Here is a 27,740-nt window from a genome sequence, read left to right as displayed (position 1 = left end):
ATATTGTTCATTATTAATGTTTGTGTTTTGTTTTTGTTTTCTCTGGTGGAAGTCTGTAAACTGGGTTAGGGCGTTATACGTTTTCACTTCAGCCTAAACCCTTTCGGTCGTGTTGTCCACAAAGAATTGGAAATGTATTTACGTTTAAAGGAATGAACAGACCGAATAAACTACTACTACTTTCCGTGTGTTATTGCCGTGTTGTCGTCACTTTTCCCACATTCTTATTCATCGCGTTTTTGTCACTTTTTGTTGTGTTTCTGTCCATTTTTTGTCGCTCTTATGATGATGCTAAAACATCAGAAGTCACAAAGTATTTGTGCTTCACCTTTAACACATTGAGCGCCACAAACAATTACGAAACTAGACTCTCGAATGCACCGTATGTGTGATTTTTGGTAGTTCTGTGATGAACAGAAGTGAAATAAATAACAGAGCGGCTTCACATGGAAAGATCGAACAGAGTTTAACATTCCTCTGAGTTTTTAAATGGTTAAAATTGGTCCAAGGACGACTGAGAAACATCCTGTTAAAGTCTTCCATCCAGAACCAGGTTGTTTAAATGCACACGCCATAAAAAGAGATCGAGAACACGCGTGTTTAAAACATGTAACAATGAGATATTTAGGCATTTGCCTCTTCACAAAACGTTAGCGAGGACAGAGGAGTTCATCATGAAGGAGAGAGTTTCATAAAACACGAAATATCTCTGTTTCTAGAAAAAAATCTGTGATGTTGATCCAAACTAGCCTCTGTTTAGCTTTGGATTTCTCAGGAATTGAGGCACGTAGAATTAAACTGTGTTCACCTTCGGAGAGTTTAGAGTCTCGTCTTTCAAACGAGCCACATCCTGTGTCCAAAGCTACAACATAGAATATACTGTGGTGCTACAAATATCATGAAAACGGTCTGGATTGTTGGCTCTACTTGCATAATTAAAACATTCTCCATTCATCCATTTTCTCCCGTTGTATCCGGGTGGTGGAGGCGGCTCTAACAGATGCACAGTCGTCTTTAAGTGTCTCTGCATTGATGTGTCAGGTCTTTGTAAGGGTCAGAGGTCAGACCAGGGCTGATCTAAACTGTGAATGAAGATAAATATGCTTTAAAGAGGGGGTATTATGCTTTTTTCAGCCACATAGCACCAGTCTATAGCACACTACAATGATGACCAAACCTTCTGTTGGTCTGTAAATGCAGTAAATTAGAATAACTGCCTTGTATAAAATTGCTCTTTCAAAATGGCGGTTGCAAATGACTTGAAATAGGCCCCTGTCTCTTTAAGAACCTCTGACCCTTTCCGACACGCCCCCTTCACACGCTGTCTGTGGCATCATCACAACACTCCGCTCGTCTCCACAGTATTGAAACTACGATCGGTGCATTTTATTTTTTATTGTTGGAAAGGAGCTACTGTTTATCACTTTGTGAACAATGGCCACACAGGATATTATTTGGAGACGAACCTTCCACACCGGACGCTTGGAAGGGGCTCTTGCCTGAAAAATAACTGCTGTTTGGAGGCTCTCTCTTTGCATCTGCCATGCCCTATGGATCTCTAACTATACCCCCATGGACGACACCAGGATCTGCAGGAGCCCATACCATTCAAAAGACGGACATTATCTGTGCAGGTGGACAGTGGTTTTTCGAGGTTACCCCGTTAGCTTGTTATAATCGACTACAGCTCATTGTTGATGAAAAGTCTGCAATAAACCACAAATGTGTAAAGCCAGGCTCATTGTGTGATCATCGTAAAGGCTGCTTCGAGTAGTTGCTGCTTTATTGACGTTATTTGTGCATAATATGCTGCCTGTTTTCAATGAATGTTGTGAAGGTGAAGGTTGTTAGCTTGTCGCGGCTAATAGTGCCTTAGCTCCGGGAGAAAACCACTCGGCTACGACTCACTGTAGATGAAATGTGAGCAATAAACTACGAAATCAACAAGCCAGGCTCCGTGTGTGATCGTCATAAAGGCTGCTTCAAGCAGTTGCCTGTTTTAGTGACGTTTTCAATGCATAATATGCTGCTTGTATTCAGTGAATTTTCCCGTTAGCTTATCGCGGCTAGCTTGTTAGCTCCGGGAGAAAACCACTCGGCTATGACCCATTGTAGATGAAATGTGAGCAATAAACTTCCAAATCAACAAGCCAGGCTCCGTGTGTGATCATTGTTAAACGGTTCTTTATGTGTGTGGTGGTTTTATTGACTTTATGTGTGCATATTTCTCGTTTTCACGTGATGACTCGAGGTTTAGCTTAGCATTAGCTTTCTCCGGAGGCTCTGTGCATCATCAAGGCCCAGCGCAGAACCAGACACTGAAATAAGCGTTCTTGTCACCGGTTTTAATCCTGGGTGTTTCGGTAACAGAAACACTGATGTGTGTCTTTGTAAAAGTTTCAGAACTGCTGTAACTCCGGTTCACAACACATGAAGCTAATCCTCCATGATGACTCTGTTTACATCTTAGGGCTAGACACTGCGGGGAGGGGGTTCTGCTGAGGAGCAGTGGTTGGTTACTCGGCTGGTGACGAAAGGTCGGAGGCGTATCCTGGAGGTCGAGGGCGTTTCCTGAAGGAATCAGGCGTTTTATCCCTAAAATGGCCGCCATCAGAGTTTCTACAGATTACTCGAAAATACGTGAATGTGCTAAGGCAACACTTCAGGCATGTTTTTAATGAGGGAATGACTTAATAACATGATGTAAAGCTTGAAAAAGTCAATTTTGCATAATACCCCCCCTTTAACATCTGTAAAAGTTGTGACTTTCCTGTATCTCCTGTAAAGTTTGTGGCTGTGAGAGGCGGCGGAGTCGAACCCTGTCGGTTATTTCGGTGCTTTCTGCGTTTGAGCCTCTCCGTTTCCCGTTTTAACCCAGCGCTGGATGACAAAGAGATCTCAGCCCCCACACGAGCGTTACATAAACACGCGCAGACTCTTGGCTCGCACGCCGCCTCACGGGCACGCTCACGGGCGCGCTCACGGGCACGCTCACGGGCACGCTCACAGATGGACCGTATGCCGGACACTGGAGGGTGAAGAGCAGCGAGAGCCGGGATCCAAAACATAAACAACGCACTGGCAGCGGCGCCGACAGACCGGCCCGGCAGGCTGAAGGACTCGGAGCGTGACCTTCGTCTTCACAGCCTGATCACAAACCTCGGCAAACTCTGAGCAGACGGGTCGGAAGATCTGCCTCAGACCTCGACAAACTCTGAGCAGACGGGTCAGAAGATCTGCCTCAGACCTCGGCAAACTCTGAGCAGACGAATCAGAAGACCTGCCTCAGACCTCGGCAAACTCTGAGCAGACGGGTCGGAAGATCTGCCTCAGACCTCGGCAAACTCTGAGCAGACGGGTCAGAAGATCTGCCTCAGACCACGGAAAACTCTGAGCAGACGGGTCAGAAGATCTGCCTCAGACCTCGGAAAACTCTGAGCAGACGGGTCGGAAGATCTGCCTCAGACCTCGGCAAACTCTGAGCAGACGGGTCAGAAGATCTGCCTCAGACCTCGACAAACTCTGAGCAGACGGGTCGGAAGATCTGCCTCAGACCTCGGCAAACTCTGAGCAGACGGGTTAGAAGATCTGCCTCAGACCTCGGCAAACTCTGAGCAGACGGGTCAGAAGATCTGCCTCAGACCTCGGCAAACTCTGAGCAGACGGGTCAGAAGATCTGCCTCAGACCTCGGCAAACTCTGAGCAGACGGGTCGGAAGATCTGCCTCAGACCTCGGCAAACTCTGAGCAGACGGGTCAGAAGATCTGCCTCAGACCTCGGCAAACTCTGAGCAGACGGGTCGGAAGATCTGCCTCAGACCTCGGCAAACTCTGAGCAGACGGGTCAGAAGATCTGCCTCAGACCTCGGCAAACGCTGAGCAGACGGGTCAGAAGATCTGCCTCAGACCTCGGCAAACTCTGAGCAGACGGGTCAGAAGATCTGCCTCAGACCTCGGCAAACTCTGAGCAGACGAGTAAGAAGATCTGCCTCAGACCTCGGCAAACTCTGAGCAGACGGGTCAGAAGATCTGCCTCAGACCTCGGCAAACTCTGAGCAGACGAGTCAGAAGATCTGCCTCAGACCTCGGCAAACTCTGAGCAGACGGGTCAGAAGATCTGCTTCAGACCTCGGCAAACTCTGAGCAGACGGGTCGGAAGATCTGCCTCAGACCTCGGCAAACTCTGAGCAGACGAGTAAGAAGATCTGCCTCAGACCTCGGCAAACTCTTAGCAGACGGGTCAGAAGATTTGCCTCAGACCTCGGCAAACTCTGAGCAGACGAGTAAGAAGATCTGCCTCAGACCTCGGCAAACTCTGAGCAGACGAGTCAGAAGATCTGCCTCAGACCTCGGCAAACTCTGAGCAGACGGGTCAGAAGATCGGCCTCAGACCTCGGCAAACTCTGAGCAGACGAGTAAGAAGATCTGCCTCAGACCTCGGCAAACTCTGAGCAGACGAGTCAGAAGATCTGCCTCAGACCTCGGCAAACTCTGAGCAGACGGGTCGGAAGATCTGCCTCAGACCTCGGCAAACTCTGAGCAGACGGTTCGGAAGACCTGCCTCAGACCTCGGCAAACTCTGAGCAGACGGGTCAGAAGATCTGCCTCAGACCTCGGCAAACTCTGAGCAGACGGGTCAGAAGATCTGCCTCAGACCTCGGCAAACTCTGAGCAGACGAGTAAGAAGATCTGCCTCAGACCTCGGCAAACTCTGAGCAGACGGGTCGGAAGATCTGCCTCAGACCTCGCACGGTTTCAACAGTCAGACTCATTTGATCCGTCCTGTTGTCACTCAGCAAACTCATAACTAACTGTTTAACCTCTTAACCTCCGCCTTAAGCACATTTTCTCCAGTTTGGCTTTACCCAAATCTAAAAGTTTCCCGACTGGAGCTCACAGCCTCTTGGCCTGAGTAACGCCATGTTTTCATCTCTCTTTTGTTGTTGTTTTTTTGATTTTTTGACGCTCTTTTGTCCCTTTTTTCTGCGTTCTAATCCTCGTTTTCGACGCAATTTTGAACCTTTTGTTCAAGAAGTTTTTAGATTTGGGTAAAGCCAAACCGGAGTAAATGTGCTCGGTTCAGGTGGGAGTTAAAGGAACAGGCCACCGTTTTTACATACTGAGATATGTTCTTACCTGAGCTTTGACGAGTTCTTTAGGACCTGTCTGATCTTCCCCCGTGCCTTCAGTCACGTAAACACAGCGCAGACGGCGTTAGCATTTAGCCTCTCCCTCTCTCCTCTATAGCTCCAAAACAGGTCAAGATAGAAGCTACCAAGCTCTTCCACGTTTTCCCTATTTAAATATGGTTACGTGAAGTGTTCCACTACAAAGTATAATTACACAAAATTAAACAATGTGGATTTTCTAAGAGGATAAAAGGGGGTACTATATTGTAAGGCGTAAATGCTAACGCCGTCTGCGCTGTGTTTACGTGACTGAAGGCACGGGGGAAGATCAGACAGGTCCTGAAGAACTCGTCAAAGCTCAGGTAAGAACATATCTCAGTATGTAAAAACGGTGGCCTGTTCCTTTAACTCCCACCTGAACCGAGCACATTTACTCCGGTTTGGCTTTATCCAAATCCAAAGGCTTCTGGAAGAAAGCTGTGAAAATAGAAACAAAACTGAGACGAAAACAATGATGGAAATGTGACAAAAAAGTGACAAAAAATGACAAAAAAAATGACAAAAAAAGACAAAAATGAGTTGAATACCCAACAAAAAAATGATGGAAAAAAAATCTGATGACGTGAGGAAAAAGATCCTCTCGGTTCAGGCGGGAGTTAAGAGGTTAAGAGGTTAATCTTCCATCTTCCAAACCTATACTGTATAAGCAACACGGGGGGAAATAAGGGAAGTCTAAGTCAGGGCAGTGCAATTCATCGAAATTCGATTACGATTTTGTTTATGACACTAAACGATTACAAAATTAGCATAATCGGGGGAAAAAAGCCAAGTTTTAGTACAACAAAACAATTGTAGTAAAATGTAAACAACAACAACACCTGTATCTACAGTGACTTAAAATCATTCATTAGTTAACTCAATTAAAATGCCACATTAGATCATTTTGAAAGTGTCAGTTAAGCATCAATTCTTCTTAATAAGTCAATGTTTAACTTGTGCCTTTGTTGACGTCAACGACCTCTGCAATAAAAGTGGGAAAACTGTGAAAGTCGACGCTCTGTGATGGATAAACACCCGGACGCCACAACAGTGTTTCCTTAACTTTGCGAAAGGAGTGAAACAGCGCCCCCAATGTGACGCTGGTGGCCAAAAAGTGTACTGCATCCATATTTACCAGTGAAAATGAATGGGAGAGAGTTGGTTTTGAGCAGATGAGGCGCAAAAGTAGGTCACTCTGTGGCCGGCCAACGGGAATCCGGGTTAAAGGAAGTGACTTGGACGTTTCAGATCAAATAAATGATTATTTTCCCTCATTTTATCCCCAAATTTATTCAAAATTTCCCCATTTTTTATTTTTTTCCCCCAAATGTATTTTTTATTTTTGATCTCTAATATTTTACGTAAATGCACCATATTTTTCCCAATTTTTTTTACACAATCTTTCCTTTTTTTTTCTCACAGTTTCCCCCCATTTTTTTCCAAAATGATCGATTATTATTGAACCCAGTGTTGTAAATGTGCGGAACTTCCACACATTATTGCTGTTTTCTGGTATTATTCCAGTATAGGTGTTTTAGTATCGTTTATGGAAGAGAGCAGCTTTACCCAGCCCTCCTGCAGTGTGTTTTGGTTGGTAAAGAGAAAGCAGAGGTTTGGAGGTGTCGCCAGGATTCCCCCGCTCATGTGACGGGCCTGGACACAGCTGCTGGAGGACACACAGGCCCTGCCAACAGCGTCAGCCTCCTGTCGTCAGCACGGGGCTAAAAATAACTCCGAGAAGCACAGGCGGGGGGAGCGAGGGGGGAGCGGGGGTCCACAGCGCTGCCTTCAGACGGAAGGGTGTGCCCTGCACGCGGCCGTGACGTCAAACGCGGAGCTAAAAATAGTGCTGGGGGGGAGAGGGGGGGGGGGGGGGAGAGGGGGGTGAGGCGAGGTGAGCCCGACTCTCATCGACGCGAGCGGCTCAGACTTTAGATCTGAGGCTCATCACGGACTGGGCGGTTTCACTAAAGCACATGTTTGTAATCGAAGCAAAACCACTTCACTCAGACTGGCTTTAACCTCTTAGCCCCCGCCTGAACTGAGCACGTTTTACCCAAATCTAAAAGCCTCTTGTGTCGACATAGCGACGAAAACGAGGATGAAAACGTGACAAAAAAAAGAGCCACAAAGGAGGAAAAAAGTGCGACAAAAATGTGACGAAAACAAGAATAAGCAACGAATAAAAAACAATGAAAACGCTTAAAACAAGAAAAGGTACGATCAGATTTGTCGGCCTTAGCTTTCAAATGAGGCGTCACACTGTTGCTCTCCAGTCAAGAAGCTTTTACAGCTGAACTGGAGAAAATGCACTCAGAACTTTAAGGCGAGACACTGTGGATGAAGAGGAAGATTTTATTATTATTATTATTGGCCTTTATTTAACCAGGATAGTCCCACTGAGATGAAGAATCTCTTTTTCAGGGGAGTCCTGGCCCCAGAGGGGAATCTATTGTACATGTTTTTTAGTGGTAGGGGAAACCGGAGTACCCGGAGGAAACCTACGCAGACACGGGGAGAACGTGCAAACTCCACACAGAAAGGCCCCGTCCTGGTGAGAATCGAACCCGGGACCTTCTAGCTGTGAGGCGTGAGCGCTAACCGCTGCACCACCGTGCCGCCCTATAGCTTAGAGATTTCAGTTGGAAACTTTATTTTATAAATATGAGGAAAATACTTCAGTCCAAGTCTGGAAAGTCTGAAGTCTGTCGGAGCTAAAGTGGAGATGTAAATGGCTCTTGAACAGTGCCCCCCCCCCCCCCTGGAGCCGCCTCCTTAACGTGGTGGAGGGTTCGACCCGAATGATCCTGGAGCTCTGTGGCCCCTGTAGGGTCTCCCAGGGTCAGAAGCTCCTTATGAGAGACCAACAGGTTAGAACCATGAGGCCGTCCTTCTGTGGACCCACCACCTGCAGGGGGCGCCATAGGGGCTGGTGCAGCTCTAAAAGCCGCCCCCACGACCCGGAAACGGACAAGTGGAAGAAGGCGGATGGATCAGTGTAATATCTGAACATGTTATTGTGATGAGGAGGTACATGTTCTGTTTCCAGGTGAAAGCTTGTGTCGTGTCTCCCCGTCATGTGACCTCCGTGTGACCTCCATGTGACCTCCGTGTGACCTCCGTGTGACCTCCGTGTGACCTCCATGTGACCTCCGTGTGACCTCCGTGTGACCTCCGTGTGACCTCCGTGTGACCTCTATGTGACCTCCGTGTGACCTCCGTGTGACCTCTGTGTGACCTCCATGTGACCTCCATGTGACCTCCATGTGACCGCCATGTGACCTCCATGTGACCTCTATGTGACCTTCGTGTGACCTCTCAGCCTCACCTCCTCTCTTGGACGAGCGGGACGACCTGGAGGAGGTGGACCACTGTTTGGTCAGGACCCCCCTGGGCTGCAGCGTGTCTCCGGAGCGGACCACCTCCTCCTCGGCCTCGATGCTGCTCATGGCCTCCTTGGCCTCCTGCTCCTTGTCCGGAGAGGCCTCTCCCCCGTTGGCCTCGGTGGCCTCCTCGGCCTGACAGAACTGGGCCATCTTACAGGCCAGAGCCAGCTGTGTCTCCAGCTCCAGCTGTCGGATGTCCTCCATGGTCAGGCCGTACCACTCGTCCTGCCAGCACCAGGCCTGGCGATGGGCGCGCACCATCACCTTACGGAGGCCTGCGGGGGGCAGCAGAGAGCAGCAGGGTCAGACCAGGAGACTCTGAAGGTTAGAGATGCACCGATACCGATACTGGGGGTGTGAGTGTCTGCGATATCCGATATTAACCGATACCACGAGACTTTTCTCCAGTGTCAGATCAATAAAGTCTGATATGATCAATTATAGTCGTGATTATTATAATCCATCTATTGATAAACATTTACCAGGAAAACTGGACTTTTCAACTCTAAATATGACGGTCACGTACGGCTATTTATGCTACGCTAATATGAACAACTCACATAAATGGATCATCACAAACTGCATTAAATATATGTCAGTTATTCTTTAACAGCATTTAATAAACTGAAACATAAACACTTGGCTGCAGTTTCATTAGGCCTCTTAAGGTGACCTGATCATGGTTTGCCTTGATTACCTTCCGTTAGCATTAGCATGCTGTTGCTAGCCACGGCTACTTGCACAGGGATCGAAATTCACTTATATTTAGTCGGTGAAAGTTGTGTTTTTAAAGCGCTAAGAGCCAGAACAGATATTGGTTCAATATCAGATATTTAATAATAATAATACATCAAACTTGTATAGCGTTTTGTTTGGACACTCAAAGACGCTTTTGTATTTGACGCCGATACCCGATATATAGGATTTTCAGTTATTGGCTCAAATATCTGATACCAGTATCGGTGCATCCTTAGTTTATACCAACGAGCTATTTCACAAAACTGGCTCACTCCGCACGCTCGGCTCATTTGGCTTATTTTGTGTTCATGAGCCGAGATCACCGAGTCTGGTTCAGTTCATTTAGTCTGATCTGAGCCTGATCCGGACCAGAGAACCAGCTTCACTGAGCCAGGTTTATGAAACAGCTCAGATCAGATCAGGGTCTGAGGAACACGGTCATATGTGAAAACTGTGCTGAACTTTGAGGCGTGGTAAGGTGTGATGAGGTGATGTAAGGTGTGGTAAGGTGTGGTAGGTAAGGTGTGATGAGGTGATGTAAGGTGTGGTAAGGTGTGGTAGGCAAGGTGTGGTAAGGTGTGGTAGGTAAGGCGTGGTTAGGTGATGTAAGGTGTGGTAAGGTGTGATGAGGTGATGTAAGGTGTGGTAAGGCGTGGTTAGGTGATGTAAGGTGTGGTAAGGTGTGATGAGGTGATGTAAGGTGTGGTAAGGTGTGATGAGGTGATGTAAGGTGTGATGAGGTGATGTAAGGTGTGGTAAGGTGTGGTAAGGCGTGGTTAGGTGTTGTAAGGTGTGGTAAGGTGTGATGAGGTGATGTAAGGTGTGGTAAGGCGTGGTTAGGTGTTGTAAGGTGTGGTAAGGTGTGATGAGGTGATGTAAGGTGTGGTAAGGCGTGGTAAGGCGTGGTAAGGCGTGGTAAGGCGTGGTAGGTAAGGCGTGGTTAGGTGTGGTAAGGTGTGGTAAGGTGTGATGAGGTGTGGTAGGCAAGGTGTGGTAAGGTGTGGTAAGGTGTGGTAAGGTGTTGTAAGGTGTGATGAGGTGATGTAAGGTGTGGTAAGGCGTGGTAGGTAAGGCGTGGTTAGGTGTGGTAAGGTGTGGTAAGGTGTGATGAGGTGTGGTAGGCAAGGTGTGGTAAGGCGTGGTTAGGTGTTGTAAGGTGTGGTAAGGTGTGATGAGGTGATGTAAGGTGTGGTAAGGCGTGGTAGGTAAGGCGTGGTTAGGTGTGGTAAGGTGTTGTAAGGTGTGGTAAGGCGTGGTAGGTAAGGCGTGGTAGGTAAGGCGTGGTTAGGTGTGGTAAGGTGTGGTAAGGCGTGGTTAGGTGTGGTAAGGTGTGGTAAGGTGTGGTAAGGCGTGGTAGGTAAGGCGTGGTAAGGCGTGGTTAGGTGTGGTAAGGTGTGGTAAGGCGTGGTAGGTAAGGCGTGGTAAGGCGTGGTAAGGTGTGGTTAGGAGTGGTTAGGTGTGGTTAGGAGTGGCAGGTAAGGCGTGGTAAGGCGTGGTAAGGTGTGGTTAGGTGTGGTTAGGAGTGGTTAGGAGTGGTTAGGTGTGGTTAGGAGTGGTAAAGTCTTTAGCAGCTGCTCACCCACGTCATGGATGAAGCGCTCGATCTTGGACTGCATGCCCCAGTACCTGAACTCCACCTTACAGAGTTTGTAGGCACACATGATGGGGCTGGTGCCGGGGTTGTTGTTGTACTCCTCGATCCAGTCGTCCCTGAGAGGACCCCGCTGCGTCTTCAGCGACTTGTACAGCCGCGGGTCCTCCTCCACTTTGTACTCATGAGCGGCGATGGGGTCGGTCACGATGTCAATGGGATCTGCAAACAAAAACATCGTCTGTTTACGTGAAGAGCGACAGCTGCGCATTCCAGAGCTGCAGCGAAACACGACTGGAGAGAAGAGGAGGCCCGAGTCACCGGAGTCACCGCGGAGCCCGAGTCACCGGAGTCACCGGAGTCACCGCGGAGCCCGAGCCGCCCCGTGTTCTCTGACACGCTCCGCCGGGCAGAACACGGATGAGTCATTGATTAAAGGAGGCTGAATGTGGGGCAGTGCATCGCCTGGAAGCAGCCCTTCTGAGCAGGCTCACGTGAAGATGCCATCAGTACAGACACACACACACACACACATCCTCACAATGTCGCATATACAAGAACACATTTTTTTTTTTTTTATGTTTGTTTTGTTTTGTCTTGTTTTGTATTTTTGTGTGTGTCATGTATTTTATTTGTTTCTGTCATGTCTGCAAAATAAACATAAATTAAAAAAAAAAAAAAAAAAAAGAACACACCCACACACACACATACACACACTATCATGTCCTTCTATCTTAGTGAGGACACTCATAGACATAATGTATTACCCAGGCCCTAACCCTAAAGTTAGAGCCCCGAACCCTAATAATGGCTCATTCATACTTCACAAGACGCAAGAACTTCTTGTTCTTGAACCCTGAGCTGCAGAACAAAATGAAGTCACTTTTGCCTTGTCGCCATGAAACTGTCATCAGTTACAAAACGTTTCCATGGCGACAAGGCAAGAGTGACTTCATTTTGTTCTGCAGCTCAGGGTGCAAGAACAAGAAGTTCTTGCGTATTGTGAAGTATGAATGAGCCATAATAACCCTAACCTTGATCCTAATCCTGAACCTAATCTAAACCCAATTCTAACCCTAACCCTAAAACCACATCTTGACTCTCAAACAGTCCTTCAAGGGACAGGAGGGTGTTAGCCAAGCTCACCTCCATCATGGACAATACCTCCCACCCACTGCACGGGACTGTAGAAGAGCTGAGCATCTCTCTCAGTGGCAGACTGAGACACCCTCAGTGCAGGACGGAGCGCTACCGCAAAGCCTTCATCCCCACTGCTGTCAGACTGTACAATAAGACTGTGAAGTAACGCCGACTGTAACAAGTGAATTTCTCCTTTGTGAGATCAATAAAGGTTTATCTTATCTTATCTTATCTTATCTTAAATAAGTGACCCCCACCTAAAATGTCCTCACTCTGTTGGTTAAAAACGCAAACTGGTCCTCACAAAGTTGTAAGTACAAGTACACACACACACACACACACTGGTCCTCACAATGTTGCAAGTACAAGAACACACACACACTGCCACTATTCGAGAGCTGCGTCACCTGGAACATGGCACAGAAAACTCCAATGTGGCAAAATAACGAGTGTTTTTTTTAGGTCAAATAAAGTCATGTATTATTTTTCTGTGGTGGGGAAACTCCACTCAGGAGGCCCCGCCCGGTCTGAGGTCAAATGGGCCTTGTAATTATGACATTGTGGGGACCAGTTTGAGTTTTTACCAGAGTGAGGACATTTTGGGTGGTCCTCACTTACTTGAAGGACTGTTCGAGGGTCAAGATGTGCTTTTAGGGGTTAGGGTTCTGGGTAATACATTATGTCTCTGAGTGTCCTCTCTAAGACAGAACTACAAACATGTGTGTGTGTGTCCATTGCCGGCTCTCACCGATGCTCCTCTGCCTCCTGTCGGCCGCAGACATGTTGAACACATCGGCCTGGTTCCCCGTGTCGGGTTTGTAGTACGTCTCGATGTCGATGGAGAACTTCTCGACGAACGGACAGGTGTATCTGCGGGAGAAGAACAGCGTTAACGACACAAAACTCCAAGCGGCCGGTGGTGCTGGTGGTGCCGGTGGTGCAGACCTGGTGCGCGTGTAGGGGTAGGCGTTCCAGGACTCCTCCTCCACGCGCAGCGCCGCTTTGGGCAGGATGGAGCGGAACCAGCTGGGGATGTGCATGCCGATGTGGTAGACCTTGTGCGTGTACTGGCCGGCGCCGCCCGGGCCGTCGGTGTAGGGCTGGTTCTGCAGGATCTCCACCCCGCTGCCCTCCCCACAGCTCTCCTCCCGGCTCTTCTTCTGCAGGAGGACACCACACATGTCACACATACAGCCGGGATACAGAAGGTCTAAAGACTGGACGTCCATATCAGAAGAAACCGCAGTCACTGAGGTCTGAGGTTTTAGATGCAATTTACTAATGTTCTTTCATACGAGACTTTATTTTGTCCCACACACGCTGATAAAAAAAAAGACATACACATACACATACACATACACATACACATACACATACACATACACATACACATACACAATAAAATATCAGAATAATATTGTTAATGCAGTATTGAAGACTTGTACAGAATATTGTCCTAGAATGCAGTTTCATGTGTCCCTATTTTAGGAGAACGGGGAAAAGATGCAACACTTCAGTCTGAATGACTTAAACCATTAGTTGTGGATAAGGATGCACCAATACCACTTTTTCTAAAACCGATACGAGTACTTTGATTTAAGTACTCGCCGATACTGAATACCGGTACGAGTACAAGGCATTTTCTTCAGCATTCTGACTTTTTCACAGCAGATTGGTTTGTAATTAGTTGATTTGTTCATGTACATTTCCTTAAGTAAAGTAGGCGACACATTTAAGAGCAGTTATATTATAATTGTGCTGATGCCATTTATTTATTCATTTTATTTTCATTCATTATAGTTTTATATTTTTATTGCTCTGTCCATCATAGACAGAAAAGCCCATGTCCTAAAGCTCCCAATGCCTGAGCTTTATTCATTTAAGTGTTTTTATTTAACAATTTGAGATGTTTCTTATTACTGCAGATAAATGGTCTCTTTTCGTCTTTACTTCAGCTCCTGTAGATTTTCTCGTGTGTTTGTAGTAACTTAGCGAGTAGCTACAGCGTTTTCATTGTTCTGCTGCAGCTCATTTTGGCTCAATATAAACATGCTGTATGTCTTTACTTTGGATTTTCTGAGGACTTTTTAATGTTTTTTTTTTGGTAGGGACAGTGCAAGTTAATGAACAAGCCACACCGGATTGTAGCCTTAGGCTAATTTCCATCCGTCGTCCGCCATGCGCACTCTCAAACACACTCTCATACATCCTGGCCTATTGTACATGTTTTTAGTGGTAGGGGAAACCGGAGTACCCGGAGGAAACCTACGCAGACACGGGGAGAACATGCAAACTCCACACAGAAAGGCCCCGTCCTTGGTGGGAACTTTTTAGGACTTTTTAGTCGCTGGGTTAGTTTTTCAGATGAATAAAGCCCTGGGCTTAAAACGTCAGGCCTAAACTGCTAGCCGCGAGTTAGCAACGTTAGCCTGTATGTTGTAAACACTGCAGACGCCGCAGCACGAACAACATTTAGCTCTGGTTAAATCCAGCACAGACTCTGATTTAGAGAGCGCAGTCTGTGATAAAGTCAGATCTATGTGGAATATTCTCCAGTTTGTTGCTTCTTCTCTCCTCAGCTGAGAGCTGCGCCTCGCAGGTGCGCCTCGTAGCTGCGCTGGCCACACGTCAAATGGTATCGGTTTCTGGTATCGGGACCTCATGAATGAGTACGAGTATGAGTACAAGCATGTGGTATCGGCCCGATACCCGATACTGGTATCGGTGCATCCCTAGTTGTGGGGATGTTGCAGAGTTAAAGGGTTAGATCAGGGGTGCCCAAAGAGGGGCCAAATTTGGGGTGCGAGAGCGTGACCTACTTTTGCGCCGCATCTGGTTAATTCTCCCATTCATTCTCAATGTTAAATAAGGATGCAGTACACTTTTTGGCCACCAGCGTCAAATTGGGGGCGCTGTTTCACTGCTTTCACAAAGTTAATGAAACACTGTTGTGGTGTCTCGGTGTTTATGACAGAGCTTTGTAGCATCAACTTTCTCAGTTTTCCAACTTTTAACTTAAAATGTTATTGACGTCAACAACGGCACATGTTAAAAATTGACTTATAAAAAGAATTTATACTGAACTGACAGTTTCAAAATGATCTAATGTAGCATTTACTTTGAGTTAACAAATGAATGAGGTAAAGTCACTATATTGCTGATTATGTTCAACTAATAATTAACATTTGTTTTAATGTAGCATGCTATTTGCTTAGATAGAAAGTAACTTATTATTTGCAGTTATATGTGTTTCACGTGTTATTTTTTTTAAATCATTTTCTATAGTGAATCAGCCTGGAGCGCTCTCTACAGGCAGCAGTTATGACACATCATAAAACAGTGGATATAAGCTTTCGATTTTAACTGACGGCATGCTAGACTCGACTTTTAAAGAGTGAAGGGCGATTTTTCCAACAAATCTAGGAAATTATACAGATGGGAAGCTTCAGCAGTAGAAGAAGAAACCACCAAAGTGAACAGGATTACTCAAACCCACATAAATAAAGCTAACCTCCACCGAGTGCATTTTCTCCAGTTCAGCTTTGCCAGAGTAATGCCTCATTTGAAAGCTAAGACCCACAGAACTCATCTAGAAGGATCTTTTTACCTTTTTTTTTTTTTAACCTGGGATATTCATGTGCTGAATGTCCTCGATTTAAGCACGTCTTATCACAAAGTCCTTGAGTCCACGTGCTGACAGTAACTGAAGTCCAAAGACCAAAGCCCATAAACACTACAGAGAGTCTGACGAATCACTTTCTGTTTGTTCCTCATCAGCGACGTGGAAGGGCCTGGTGGTCACATGTCCGGGCGAGAGGAGGGACGGGGCGGAGGAGAGGAGGACGTCCCAGACTCATTAGGCTGACAGCTTCTTCATTAGCCCCTCAGCTTTCAACGCGAGCTCTCCCACTGACAAAGAGCAGGCGAGCGCCAGAGCCACTGTCAACAAACCCGACAACGAGCACACAAGCCAGGGCAGGGGAGGGAGGGGCCGCCATGTCGGGAACGCACTACAGAGCCGCCATGCTTCAACCTTTGTTTTCGATACTGATACTCAATTATTTGTCCCATAGAACCATAGAACAGATCAATAATGTTCTTTGGACTTTTTCAAACTTTACATCATGTTATTCTGTCATTCCCTCATTAAAAACATGGCTGAAGTGTTGCCTTGGCACATTCACGTGTTTCTGAGTAATCTGTAAAAACTCTGATGGCGGCCATTTTAGGGATAGGTTTGCCTGAGTCCTCCTAGGAACGCCCCCACCTCCTGGAGACGCCTCCGAGCTTTCGTCACCAGCCGAGTAACCAACCACTGCTCCTCAGCAGAACCCCCTTCCCACTGATGCCACAGACAGCGTGTGGAGGGGGCGTGTCGGAAAGGCTCAGAGGTTCTTAAAGAGACAGAGGCCTATTTCAAGACATTCACTACAGCCATTTTGAGAGAGACATTTTATACAAGGCAGTTATTCTAATTTACTGCATTTACAGACCGACAGAAGGTTTGGTCATCATTGCAGTGTGATATAGACTGGTGCTATGTGATTGAAAAAAGCAGAATACCCCCCTCTTTAAGATTTTTCCCTAATTTCTTTTCCCAATTTTTTTTAGTTTTTCCCTCATATTTTTTTTTTCAAAATTCCACTTTTTTTCCACTTGTCTTTCACTTTCTTTGTCTTTTAAATGTTGACGAACAACAGCCTCAAAGCTTGAATATAAAGATTGTATATTTCTTTTTGCTCCTGCTCCTGATCGGCTCCTGCAGTGATGGGACTGAGAGCGGCCGGTCTATCAGCAGAAAGAGGAATGAGCAGATAAGAGCCGCCCGTGTGTGGACAGGTGTGGACAGATACGCCTTTATCTCACCACGGGTTCACATGACACGAGCCTAAGAAGTCACGCGGCGTTTCTGAGAAAGGAGGGACGGCGGCGATATCAGCGTTTGTGGAGCCTGAGGGGCAGAAATGCATACAGGGGCAGGTTTTATTCTCGAGCACGTTTCACACCAACATGGTTCAGGGTGATTTGTGTAGTAGTACTTAGTAGTAGTTGTATTTCACTACAAGTAGCACTGTGTAGTAGTGGGCGGTCCTGTGAGCAAATAATGCTTCCCAGACTGTGACGAAACATAAACAGTTCACAGAAAAGGTTTGTATTAGACTGAAGGTAAGCTAACGTGGCTAATGATATGCTAACGTGGCTAATGTTATACTAACGTGGCTTATGTTATGCTAACGTGGCTAATGTTATACTAACGGTGGCTAATGTTATGCTTCCGTGGCTAATGTTACACTAACGGTGGCTAACGTTATGCTAACGTGGCTAATGTTACACTAACGGTGGCTAATGTTATGCTAACGTGGCTAATGTTACACTATCGGTGGCTAATGTTATGCTAATGTGGCTAATGTTACACTAACGGTGGCTAACGTTATGCTAACGTGGCTAATGTTACACTAACGGTGGCTAACGTTATGCTAACGTGGCTAATGTTATACTATCGGTGGCTAATGTTATGCTAATGTGGCTAATGTTACACTATCGGTGGCTAATGTTATGCTAATGTGGCTAATGTTACACTAACGGTGGCTAATGTTATGCTAACGTGGCTAATGTTACACTAACGGTGGCTAATGTTATGCTAACGTGGCTAATGTTACGCTAACGGTGGCTAATGTTATGCTTCCGTGGCTAATGTTACACTAACGGTGGCTAACGTTATGCTAACGTGGCTAATGTTACACTAACGGTGGCTAACGTTATGCTAACGTGGCTAATGTTATACTATCGGTGGCTAATGTTATGCTAATGTGGCTAATGTTACACTAACGGTGGCTAACGTTATGCTAACGTGGCTAATGTTATACTATCGGTGGCTAATGTTATGCTAACGTGGCTAATGTTACACTAACGGTGGCTAATGTTATGCTAGCGTGGCTAATGTTATACTAACGGTGGCTAATGTTATGCCAACGTGGCTAATGTTATGCTAACGTGGCTAATGTTACACTAACGGTGGCTAATGTTATGCTAACGTGGCTAATGTTATACTAATGGTGGCTAATGTTATGCTAACGTGGTTAATGTTATACTAACGGTGGCTAATGTTATGCTAACGTGGCTAATGTTATACTAACGGTGGCTAATGTTATGCTAACGTGGCTAATGTTATACTAATGGTGGCTAATGTTATGCTAACGTGGTTAATGTTATACTAACGGTGGCTAATGTTATACTAACGGTGGCTAATGTTATACTAACGGTGGCTAATGTTATGCTAACGGTGGCTAACATTATGCTAACGGTGGCTAACATTATGCTAACGGTGGCTAATGTTATGCTAACGGTGGCTAATGCTGTCCATTGTCAAAATCACCTCTTACAACAGAGGTGTGACTCTTCTCTGAGGGCAAACCAGAACCCAGAGTCTGTTCACGTCACAGTGAAGGAGACAGGCCCGTGTTTGGAACATAAATGGGTTGATTGTTTCTTCAGACGTTCAGCGCAGACAGGACGATGTAGTCACTTCCTGCTCTGACTTCCTGTCACCTCTGAAGAGCTGACTCAGAACTCTCTCCGTCAGCTCATGTTAATGCCTCACACTGCTCACTGCGTGCAGGCCAGAGCCTTCAACCCTTCAATCCCATGAAGCTCTGTAGAATTCTAAACGCAGGGCTGCTCTGCAAGTTCAATGAATTAGTATTTTTAATATATCCAGGAGCGTTAAAGGCTCTACTTTTCATCCATTATGACCACGAGCAGTTTGTGATGAAGAGCCCGCTTTATACAGTTCAGGAATGTGACGTCATATCGCTAAGCATTATGGGATTAGCAGCAAGTGTAAACTAATGTAGATTTAAAAGTTAAAATACTGGAGTTATTGTTCACATTAAAACACTTGGACACCACAGTGAGTTAGATGTTTTTACCAGCAGTAACTCAGCAGCTAACGGAGCTGTTCCTCGGCTTTTTTCTCCACTTTTTATACTGTTTTTAGCTAATGTTAGTCAATGGAAATGTATGCTAACAGCTGCAAAGATGGCGGATCTCCATGGTAACTGTGGAATTTCCCGAACTCTATTATGAGCGATCGTACACCGAAAGTCACAGCAATGCTAGAAACAATTAGCCGATAGGAGGCTAATGTTGTAAACATTACCAGCTTCCTGAAAGTTGGGAGAAGTGCTCGTGAACGCATCTGTGTGAAGAATCGTGATGTTTGGAATGAGTTAAAGGGGGGGTATTATGCAAAATGGACTTTTTCAAGCTTTCCATCATGTTATTATGTCATTCCCTCATTAAAAAACATGCCTGAAGTGTTGCCTTGGCACATTCACGTATTTTTGAGTAATCTGTAAAAACTCTGATGGCGGCCATTTTAGGGATAGGTTTGCCTGAGTCCTCCTAGGAACGCCCCCACCTCCTGGAGACGCCTCCGAGCTTTCGTCACCAGCCGAGTAACCAACCACTGCTCCTCAGCAGAACCCCCTCCCCACTGATGCCACAGACAGCGTGTGGAGGGGGCGTGTCTAAAGGCTCAGAGGTTCTTAAAGAGACAGAGGCCTATTTCAAGACATTCACTACAGCCATTTTGAGAGAGACATTTTATACAAGGCAGTTATTCTAATTTACTGCATTTACAGACCAACAGAAGGTTTGCTCATCATTGTAGTGTGATATAGACTGGTGCTATGGGACTGAAAAAAGCAGAATCTTTCAGAAAATTGGACATTTTTACAACCGCTCCTGGAGCCGCCACCTTAGCGTGGGGGAGGGTTTGAGTCTGAATGATCCTGGAGCTCTGTTGCCCCTGTAGGGTCTCCCAGGGCAAACAGGTCCTATAGGTGACGAGTCAGACAAAGAGCGGGTCAGAAGCTCCTTATGAGAGACCAACAGGCCCGGTTAGAACCATGAGGCCGTCCTTCTGTGGACCCACCACCTGCAGGGGGCGCCATAGGAGCTGGTGCAATGTGATTTCCCACGACCCGGAAACGTGGAAGAAAATGGATGGATGTGATTTTTACAAATACAATCACACACGTTATGAAAGATGTTTGCAGAAGCCTAAGCAACAGGATTAAAGAGACTACACCTAACTTTGAATCTTTTAGTCATTTTTTCCACAAACGACAACTTTTGCAACACAACTTTCGGGACAAAAAGAAGCAAATGTCAGACATAGCTCCTTAAAGAGTAGGTGCTTTTATCTGTCATTATACAACAACTGTCCAACAAAGTCTGTCCTTCGACGCCGCTGGGACTGGAGGATTCACCTATTGTACATGTTTTTAGTGGTGGGGAAACCGGAGGAAGCCTACGCAGACACGGGGAGAACACGCAAACTCCAAACAGAAAGGGAATCGAACCCGGGACCTTCGACTAAGTGAAACTACAGCCGGTCCTGAGTAAATGAAGAGCAGGAAGGGCATCCAGCGTACAGAGAGCCAGAGGAGTATTATGGTCTGTTAACGGCAGCCATGTTGTTTACATTCGGGAGGCGTCCGCGTGTCAGGCGTTTGGCGATGAGCAAACAGACGCGAGCGAGCGGGAGAGCGAGCGGCTCCGGGGGAGGGAGAAACGACCCGGGTTGCCGTGGTAACGCGACTGTATCTTTAACCAGCACATTTTCTGCATTTCCTTCCCTCGCGCCGAGCTCTCCTTGATCTCCCCCCCCCCCGCCGCACCGACTTGGACGCGAGCTGACCGCCGCCGCCGCCGCCGCCGCGCACGGCTGATGTCACGTCTCCATGGTAACAGGAGGCTCCGGGGCGAGGGAGGGTGAGGTCAGGGGGAGAGAGGGAGGGAACTGCTGGCCACTCGCTCGAGAAGCACAGGGCATTGTGGGGTTTGGGCACATGTTTGCTGAGCTTTAATAAGGTTGTGTTGGTAGTGAGGCTGTTTGTGGCTGTTTGTGTTGTTGTCGTTTGTGTTGCTCTGTTATTAAAGTGAAATAATAAAGGCAGAACTTTCCTGCTTTTTCAACAACTGCTGGTCATTTATGTGTGTAGGGAAGCCCGGCGCCATACTGACATATGGGGAGGTAAATAGAACTTTTGTGGCTACCACAAAATACCAGGAGTGGTTCGAAATCCGCGCAGTAATCTTCACTTTACTGCGCAGTAATCTTCACTTTACTGCGCAGATGCCAAACTACTCCTGGTATTATTACGCCTTACAATATAGTCCCCCTTTTATCCGCTTAGAAAATCCACATTGTTTATTATACTTTGTAGTGGAACACTTCACGTAACCATATTTAAATAGGGAAAACGTGGAAGAGCTTGGTAGCTTCTGTCTTCACCTGGTTTGGAGATATAGAGGAGAGAGGGAGAGGCTAAATGCTAACGCCGTCTGCGCTGTGTTTACGTGACTGAAGGCACGGGGGAAGATCAGACAGGTCCTAAAGAACTCGTCAAAGCTCAGGTAAGAACATATCTCAGTATGTAAAAACGGTGGCCTGTTCCTTTAACAAATGTAACAATAGTTCTTTGGCTCGCTCCATGTCTTAATGATCATTTCACCCCTCACGTGAGCCCTCCCTCGGGTATTTCAGCACACCTGTAAGTAATTCATTCATAAAAATCGCCCTGATGAAGACATAGCTGTCGAAACGCGTCCATGCAATAATAATAATTTACTTTTTGTGCCTCCATACCTCTTTGACTGCTTTGTGACACGCACAGCCAGTCTCTCCTCTGTTCTCCTGCACTTCGGAAGAGCACCCGTGAGTTTACTACAACCTGTTACACCTACGGGACCCAAAGCGCCGCTCATTTTCTATTCTCAAAGCAGTTACTAACTTGAACGTGCCGACTTGCTGTGAATCGAACGCCGCTTTTCCTCTTTATTTCTGTTTCTCTGGGGTTCGTGACTGACTCTGCACTCGTGTAACATGGCCTTAGCTTTACTCATAGTTGAAATACTGATTCTGTTCATTGTAACTAATATTTGAATCTTTGTTAGAATGATGTGAATGGAGTGATTTCTGTCCCGGGGCCGCTGAGCTCTGTAAGCTGGAGCGATGCTAAGAGTCTGTGTTTATTACTGCATGTTCCGCTAAAGCAGCTTATTCAGCGCCGCACTGTGACGGCTCATCCCATCTCTTGGCTCGCAGTGGCTGAAATGGAAGTAATCGAAAACACACTCTCTCTCTCTCTCTCCGATCCCGACAAACAAACTCTGCGTGTGGAAACGTCTGGAACGAGGGGAGAGATTAAAAGAAATCCCTCCATACGTTCACCTGGCATGTTTACAGGAGCGCGTCAGGCGGAGCACGTGTTTTCCGCGGCCGTGTGGAAATACCGGGTTTTAAAGAAGCTGAAGTGGGATAATCTATCACACACAGGCCCCTTTTGTTCCGACGTCACGCTCCCCGGGAACGTTTCTTCACCGTCGGACAATCACACGCTGGACATGAGGCTTTATGAACTGGATTTGTTTGTGATTTATTTGGTTTTCTTGTTCAGCTCGGGCGGGGCAGACTTCAGGGCTCCGTTAAAGTGACACGACAAAGATCTTTACACGGTGAGAGCGCTCACTCCGTCACAAAGCATTCACCAAAACTGTATCAAAATTGTAAAATACAGAGTGAGCGGCAACTTCCACAAACTATCTTTGATTTTCCCGTCGGTGCAGCTGGAGTTGGGTAAAGAACCGGCTCGGGCTGTGGCTAAAGGTAAATATATCTCTGCTGTCACTGCCCTGTTCCCCTTCTCTTTGTTAAATGAGCTGTACCTGATTATACAAAGACACAGGGTCACTTTGCATTTACAACATCAAAATTCATCACAGAGACTGAGTTTAAACCAGGTTTCACAACTGAAAAAAAAACTGTCACTTCACTGTAAAAAATGCTGACTAGCCTGACATTTTATGACTGTTTAAAAGGCTTTAAAATCAGTGTTTTCTGGCTAAACGTCTGCTTTTACCATATACTAAAGGACAAAACACATTTTATTCCAGTAACAGAAAATGAAAAAATCAAGGATAGCTATGAAAGAGCAAGGACCGTGACGTCGCCCGGCATGATGCAGCCGGGGCCCCACCCTGGAGCCAGACCTGGGGTTGGGGCCCGAACGCGAGCGTCTGGTGGCCGGGCCTCTGCCCACGGGGCCCGGCCGGGCACAGCCCGAAGGGACGACGTGGGCCCGCCCTCCTGTGGACCCACCACCCGCAGAGGGATCCGTAGGGGTCGGGTGCGGAGAGGACTGGGTGGCAGTCAGAGGCCGGGTGCCTCGGCGACCTGGTCCGCATGCGCAGCTTTTGGCGTTCGGGACATGGAACGTCACTTCGCTCTGTTCCCGGTGCGTGTTGGTCTCCTCAGGGCTGCCCTTTGTCACCGGTTCTGTTCATTACTTTTATGGACAGAATTTCTCGGCGCAGCCAGGGGCCGGAGGGTGTCCAGTTTGGGAGCCTCAGAGTCTCATCTCTGCTGTTTGCGGACGATGTTGTTCTGATGGCTTCAACAAACCAGGACCTTCAGCTGCTCTGGGGCGGTTTGCAGCCGAGTGTGTAGCGGCCGGGATGAGGATCAGCACCTCCAAATCTGAGGCCATGGTTCTCCTTCCCCTCTACAGGTCGGTGGGGAGTCCTTACCTCAAGTGGAGGAGTTCCAGTATCTCGGGGTCTTGTTCACGAGTGAGGGGCGGATGGAGCGTGAGATCGACAGACGGATCGGTGCGGCGTCAGCAGTGATGCGGTCGCTGTATCGGTCTGTCGTGGTGAAGAGGGAGCTGAGTCGGGGCAAAGCTCTCGATTTACCGATCGATCTACGTTCCCACCCTCACCTATGGTCATGAGATTTGGGTCAGGACCGAAAGGACAAGATCGAATACAAGCGGCCGAAATGAGTTTCCTTCGCAGGGTGGCTGGGCGCACCCTCCGAGATCGGGTGAGGAGCTCAGTTACCCGGGAGGAGCTCGGAGTAGAGTCGCTGCTCCTTCACGTCGAAAGGAGCCAGCTGAGGTGGCTCGGGCATCTGTTCCGGATGCCTCCTGGTCGCCTCCCGCGGGAGGTGTTCCAGGCATGTCACTTTTTTGTAGAATTTTTGTCATTTTTTAATAGATTATTTGTCATTTTTTTGTCAATTTTTTGTCAATTTTTTGTCAATTTTTTGTCAATTTTTTGTCAATTTTTTTGTCAATTTTTTGTCAATATTTTGTCAATTTTTTGTCAATTTTTTGTTGAATTTTTGTCAATTTTTTGTTGAATTTTTGTCAATTTTTTGTTGAATTTTTGTCAATTTTTTGTTGATTTATTGTCACTTTTTTGTTGAATTTTTGTCACTTTTTTGTTGCACTTTCATCACTTTTTGTCACTTTTTTGACGCTTTTTCAAGAAGCTTTTAGGGTAAAGCTAAACTGGAGAAAATGTGCTCGATTCAGGCGGGAGTTAAGAGGTTTAACCTCCAGCTGAACCGAGCACATTTTCTCCAGTTTGGCTTTAACCAAATCTAAAAGCTTCTTCATAAAAAAAAGGGTCAAAATAGAGACAAAAACAAGGATGAAAATGCAACAAACTCGAGACAAAAACGTGACGAAAAAGCGATGAAAATGAGACAAATATGTGTGGGGAAAACATAAAAAAGCCAAACAAAAAGAACAACAGAAAAGCAAGAAAAAAAAAGAAAAAAAGTGATGAAAATGTGACAATAATAATATGATGATGATGAAACCCAACGAGTGAGTTTTGTAGATCTTAGCTTTCAAATGAGGCGTTAAACTGGCCTATAAGCTGTCGGCTAATGCACTTGGTTAAGGTGGGAGTTAGGCATGTCCTAGTGGGACAAGGCCTCGCGGAAGACCCAGGACACGCTGGTGGGACTTATGTCTCCGAGCTGGCCTGGTGTGGTCTCGGGGTCAGAACATCTGGAGGAGGTGTCGCCTCGGGGTCAGAACAGCTGGAGGAGGTGTGTGTGGATCGGGAAGTTTGGGCATCTCTGCTGAGACTGCTGCCCCCACGACCCGGCCCCGGATAAAGCGGAAGAAAACGGATGGATGGATGGATATCTCTGTTGTTGTCACTGCTGTGTTCAGCTTCTCTTTGTCTAAGACTCTAGTCCTGTCAGTCCTGGTTTAGTCCTGGTTTAGTCCTGGTTTAGTCCTGGTTTAGTCCTGGTTTAGTCCTGGTTTAGTCCTGGTTTAGTTCTGGTTTAGTCCTGGTTTAGTCCTGGTTTAGTTCTGGTTTAGTCCTGGTTTAGTCCTGGTTTAGTCCTGGTTTAGTCCTGGTTTAGTTCTGGTTTAGTCCTGGTTTAGTCCTGGTTTAGTCCTGGTTTAGTCCTGGTTTAGTTCTGGTTTAGTCCTGGTTTAGTCCTGGTTTAGTTCTGGTTTAGTCCTGGTTTAGTCCTGGTTTAGTTCTGGTTTAGTCCTGGTTTAGTCCTGGTTTAGTCCTGGTTTAGTCCTGGTTTAGTTCTGGTTTAGTCCTGGTTTAGTCCTGGTTTAGTCCTGGTTTAGTCCTGGTTTAGTTCTGGTTTAGTCCTGGTTTAGTCCTGGTTTAGTTCTGGTTTAGTCCTGGTTTAGTCCTGGTTTAGTTCTGGTTTAGTCCTGGTTTAGTCCTGGTTTAGTCCTGGTTTAGTCCTGGTTTAGTTCTGGTTTAGTCCTGGTTCAGTCGTGGTTTAGTCCTGGTTTAGTTCTGGTTTAGTCCTGGTTTAGTCCTGGTTTAGTCCTGGTTTAGTTCTGGTTTAGTCCTGGTTCAGTCGTGGTTTAGTCCTGGTTTAGTTCTGGTTTAGTCCTGGTTTAGTCCTGGTTTAGTCCTGGTTTAGTTCTGGTTTAGTCCTGGTTTAGTCCTGGTTTACTCCTGGTTTAGCCCTGGTTTAGTCCTGGTTTAGCTCTGGTTTAGTCCTGGTTTAGCTCTGGTTTAGTCCTGGTTTAGCTCTGGTTTAGTCCTGGTTTAGCTCTGGTTTAGTCCTGGTTTAGCTCTGGTTTAGTCCTGGTTTAGTTCTGGTTTAGTCCTGGTTTAGTCCTGGTTCAGTCCTGGTTCAGTCCTGGTTTCGTCCTGGTTTAGTCCTGGTTTAGTTCTGGTTTAGTCCTGGTTTAGCCCTGGTTTAGTCCCGGCTCAGACCTGCCGGACCGCTGCTCTGGCATCTCCAATAATTACAAAAGTTCGCTTTAAGAAAACGGCTGCATTCGTGCTAATTATCTGCTCACACTCATCTTGCTTTTCTTTAGACTCACTGCAGGTCATATATTTACATCTGCAGTGAAACCAGGCACTGGAAGAATTTTAGGTTTTCGATACTGCCCCCCCCCCCCAGCTTTGGTTTCCTCCCCCTGGAGTCTCACATCGACCGCTCCAGTTTCTGACCTACAGAGCAAAGGAGAAGCTCAACCAAACCCCAGTCCAGTTGATGATTTAATCTGAAGTTTTTTTAGAAGCTTATTTCAGCATATTAGAATAAGCTGTTTCTCCAGCCGGCTCAGTGCATCCCGCCTACACCACGACATGCATACAAGAGCTACGGCGTCCGGCCCGTCCCTGATCTGGCCCCGCCCCTCCCGTGTGAGCTGACCTGGATCATGTAGAGCTGGGCGATGCGGTACTCCTCCACACTCATGGGCATGGGGATGCGGTACTCCTTGATGAGCATGGTGCTGCCGGAGGTCGGAGGGCGCAGGGGCCGGGGGTGCGCGGTCAGGGGCCGAGGGCGAGGCGGGCTCCTAAAGGGCACTCCGGGGGGCGGTGCCGGGACTCCTCATGGATGGTTTCTGCAAAGATCACAGGGGGGGGGGCAGGGTTATCAACATGTGTGCGGCGAGTGAAGGTAACAATATATTCAATTTAAACTTTATTAACCTCTTAACCTCTTACCACCCGCCTTAACTGAGCGCAATTTCTCCAGTTCACAGCCTATGGGCCAGTGTAACGCCTTATTTGAAAGCTAAGACCTACAAAATGGATCTATATTGATCTTTTTCCTGGTGTTGTTGCCGTGTTGTCATCACTTTTTTCACGTTATTTTTCATTGCATTTTTGTCATATTTTTTCACATTTTTTGTAGAATTTTTGTCACTTTTTTGTTGAATTTTTGTCACTTTTTTGTTGAATTTTTGTCCATTTAAAAAAAAAAAATTGTCACTTTTTTGTTGAATTTTTGTCACTTTTTTGTTGATTTTTTGTCAATTTTTTGTTGATTTTTTGTCATTTTTTTATTGAATTTTTGTCACTTTTTTGTTGAATTTTTGTCACTTTTTTGTTGAATTTTTGTCACTTTTTTGTAGAATTTTTGTCACTTTTTTGTTGAATTTTTGTCAATTTTTTGTTGATTTTTTGTCATTTTTTTATTGATTTTTTGTCACTTTTTTGTTGAATTTTTGTCACTTTTTTGTAGAATTTTTGTCACTTTTTTGTTGATTTTTTGTCATTTTTTTGTTGAATTTTTGTCCATTTAAAAAAAAAAAATTGTCACTTTTTTGTTGAATTTTTGTCACTTTTTTGTTGAATTTTTGTCAATTTTTTGTTGATTTTTTGTCATTTTTTTATTGAATTTTTGTCACTTTTTTGTTGAATTTTTGTCACTTTTTTGTTGAATTTTTGTCACTTTTTTGTAGAATTTTTGTCACTTTTTTGTTGAATTTGTGTCAATTTTTTGTTGATTTTTTGTCATTTTTTTATTGAATTTTTGTCACTTTTTTGTTGAATTTTTGTCAATTTTTTGTTGATTTTTTGTCATTTTTTTATTGAATTTTTGTCACTTTTTTGTTGAATTTTTGTCACTTTTTTG

At 46.1% G+C, this 27,740-nt stretch overlaps 1 protein-coding gene across 7 annotated transcripts in view; it reads right to left on the bottom strand.

Moving 5' to 3' along the window:
* LOC306959579 (membrane-associated phosphatidylinositol transfer protein 2-like) overlaps positions 1-26,640 on the bottom strand; it is an 89,513-nt gene extending 62,873 nt beyond the window's left edge. For all 7 annotated transcript variants that reach the window (XM_079551728.1, XM_079551729.1, XM_079551731.1 and 4 more), the window contains exons 1-5: positions 26,529-26,640; positions 12,968-13,182; positions 12,771-12,892; positions 10,871-11,104; positions 8,496-8,828 (exon numbers count right to left, since the gene is read on the bottom strand). In XM_079551728.1, coding sequence (XP_079407854.1) covers positions 8,496-8,828; positions 10,871-11,104; positions 12,771-12,892; positions 12,968-13,182; positions 26,529-26,606 — 982 coding nt within the window. In that variant the 5' untranslated portion in view covers positions 26,607-26,640. The remainder of the gene's footprint in view (positions 1-8,495; positions 8,829-10,870; positions 11,105-12,770; positions 12,893-12,967; positions 13,183-26,528) is intronic.
* Between the last annotated feature and the right edge of the window lie 1,100 nt (positions 26,641-27,740).

This window comes from Gobius niger (genome assembly GCF_951799975.1).
Source record: "Gobius niger genome assembly, chromosome: 1".
Lineage (NCBI taxonomy): Eukaryota > Metazoa > Chordata > Actinopteri > Gobiiformes > Gobiidae > Gobius > Gobius niger.
The sequence above is the reverse complement of the archived record's forward strand: the minus strand, read 5'-3'. Positions and strand labels throughout refer to the sequence as shown.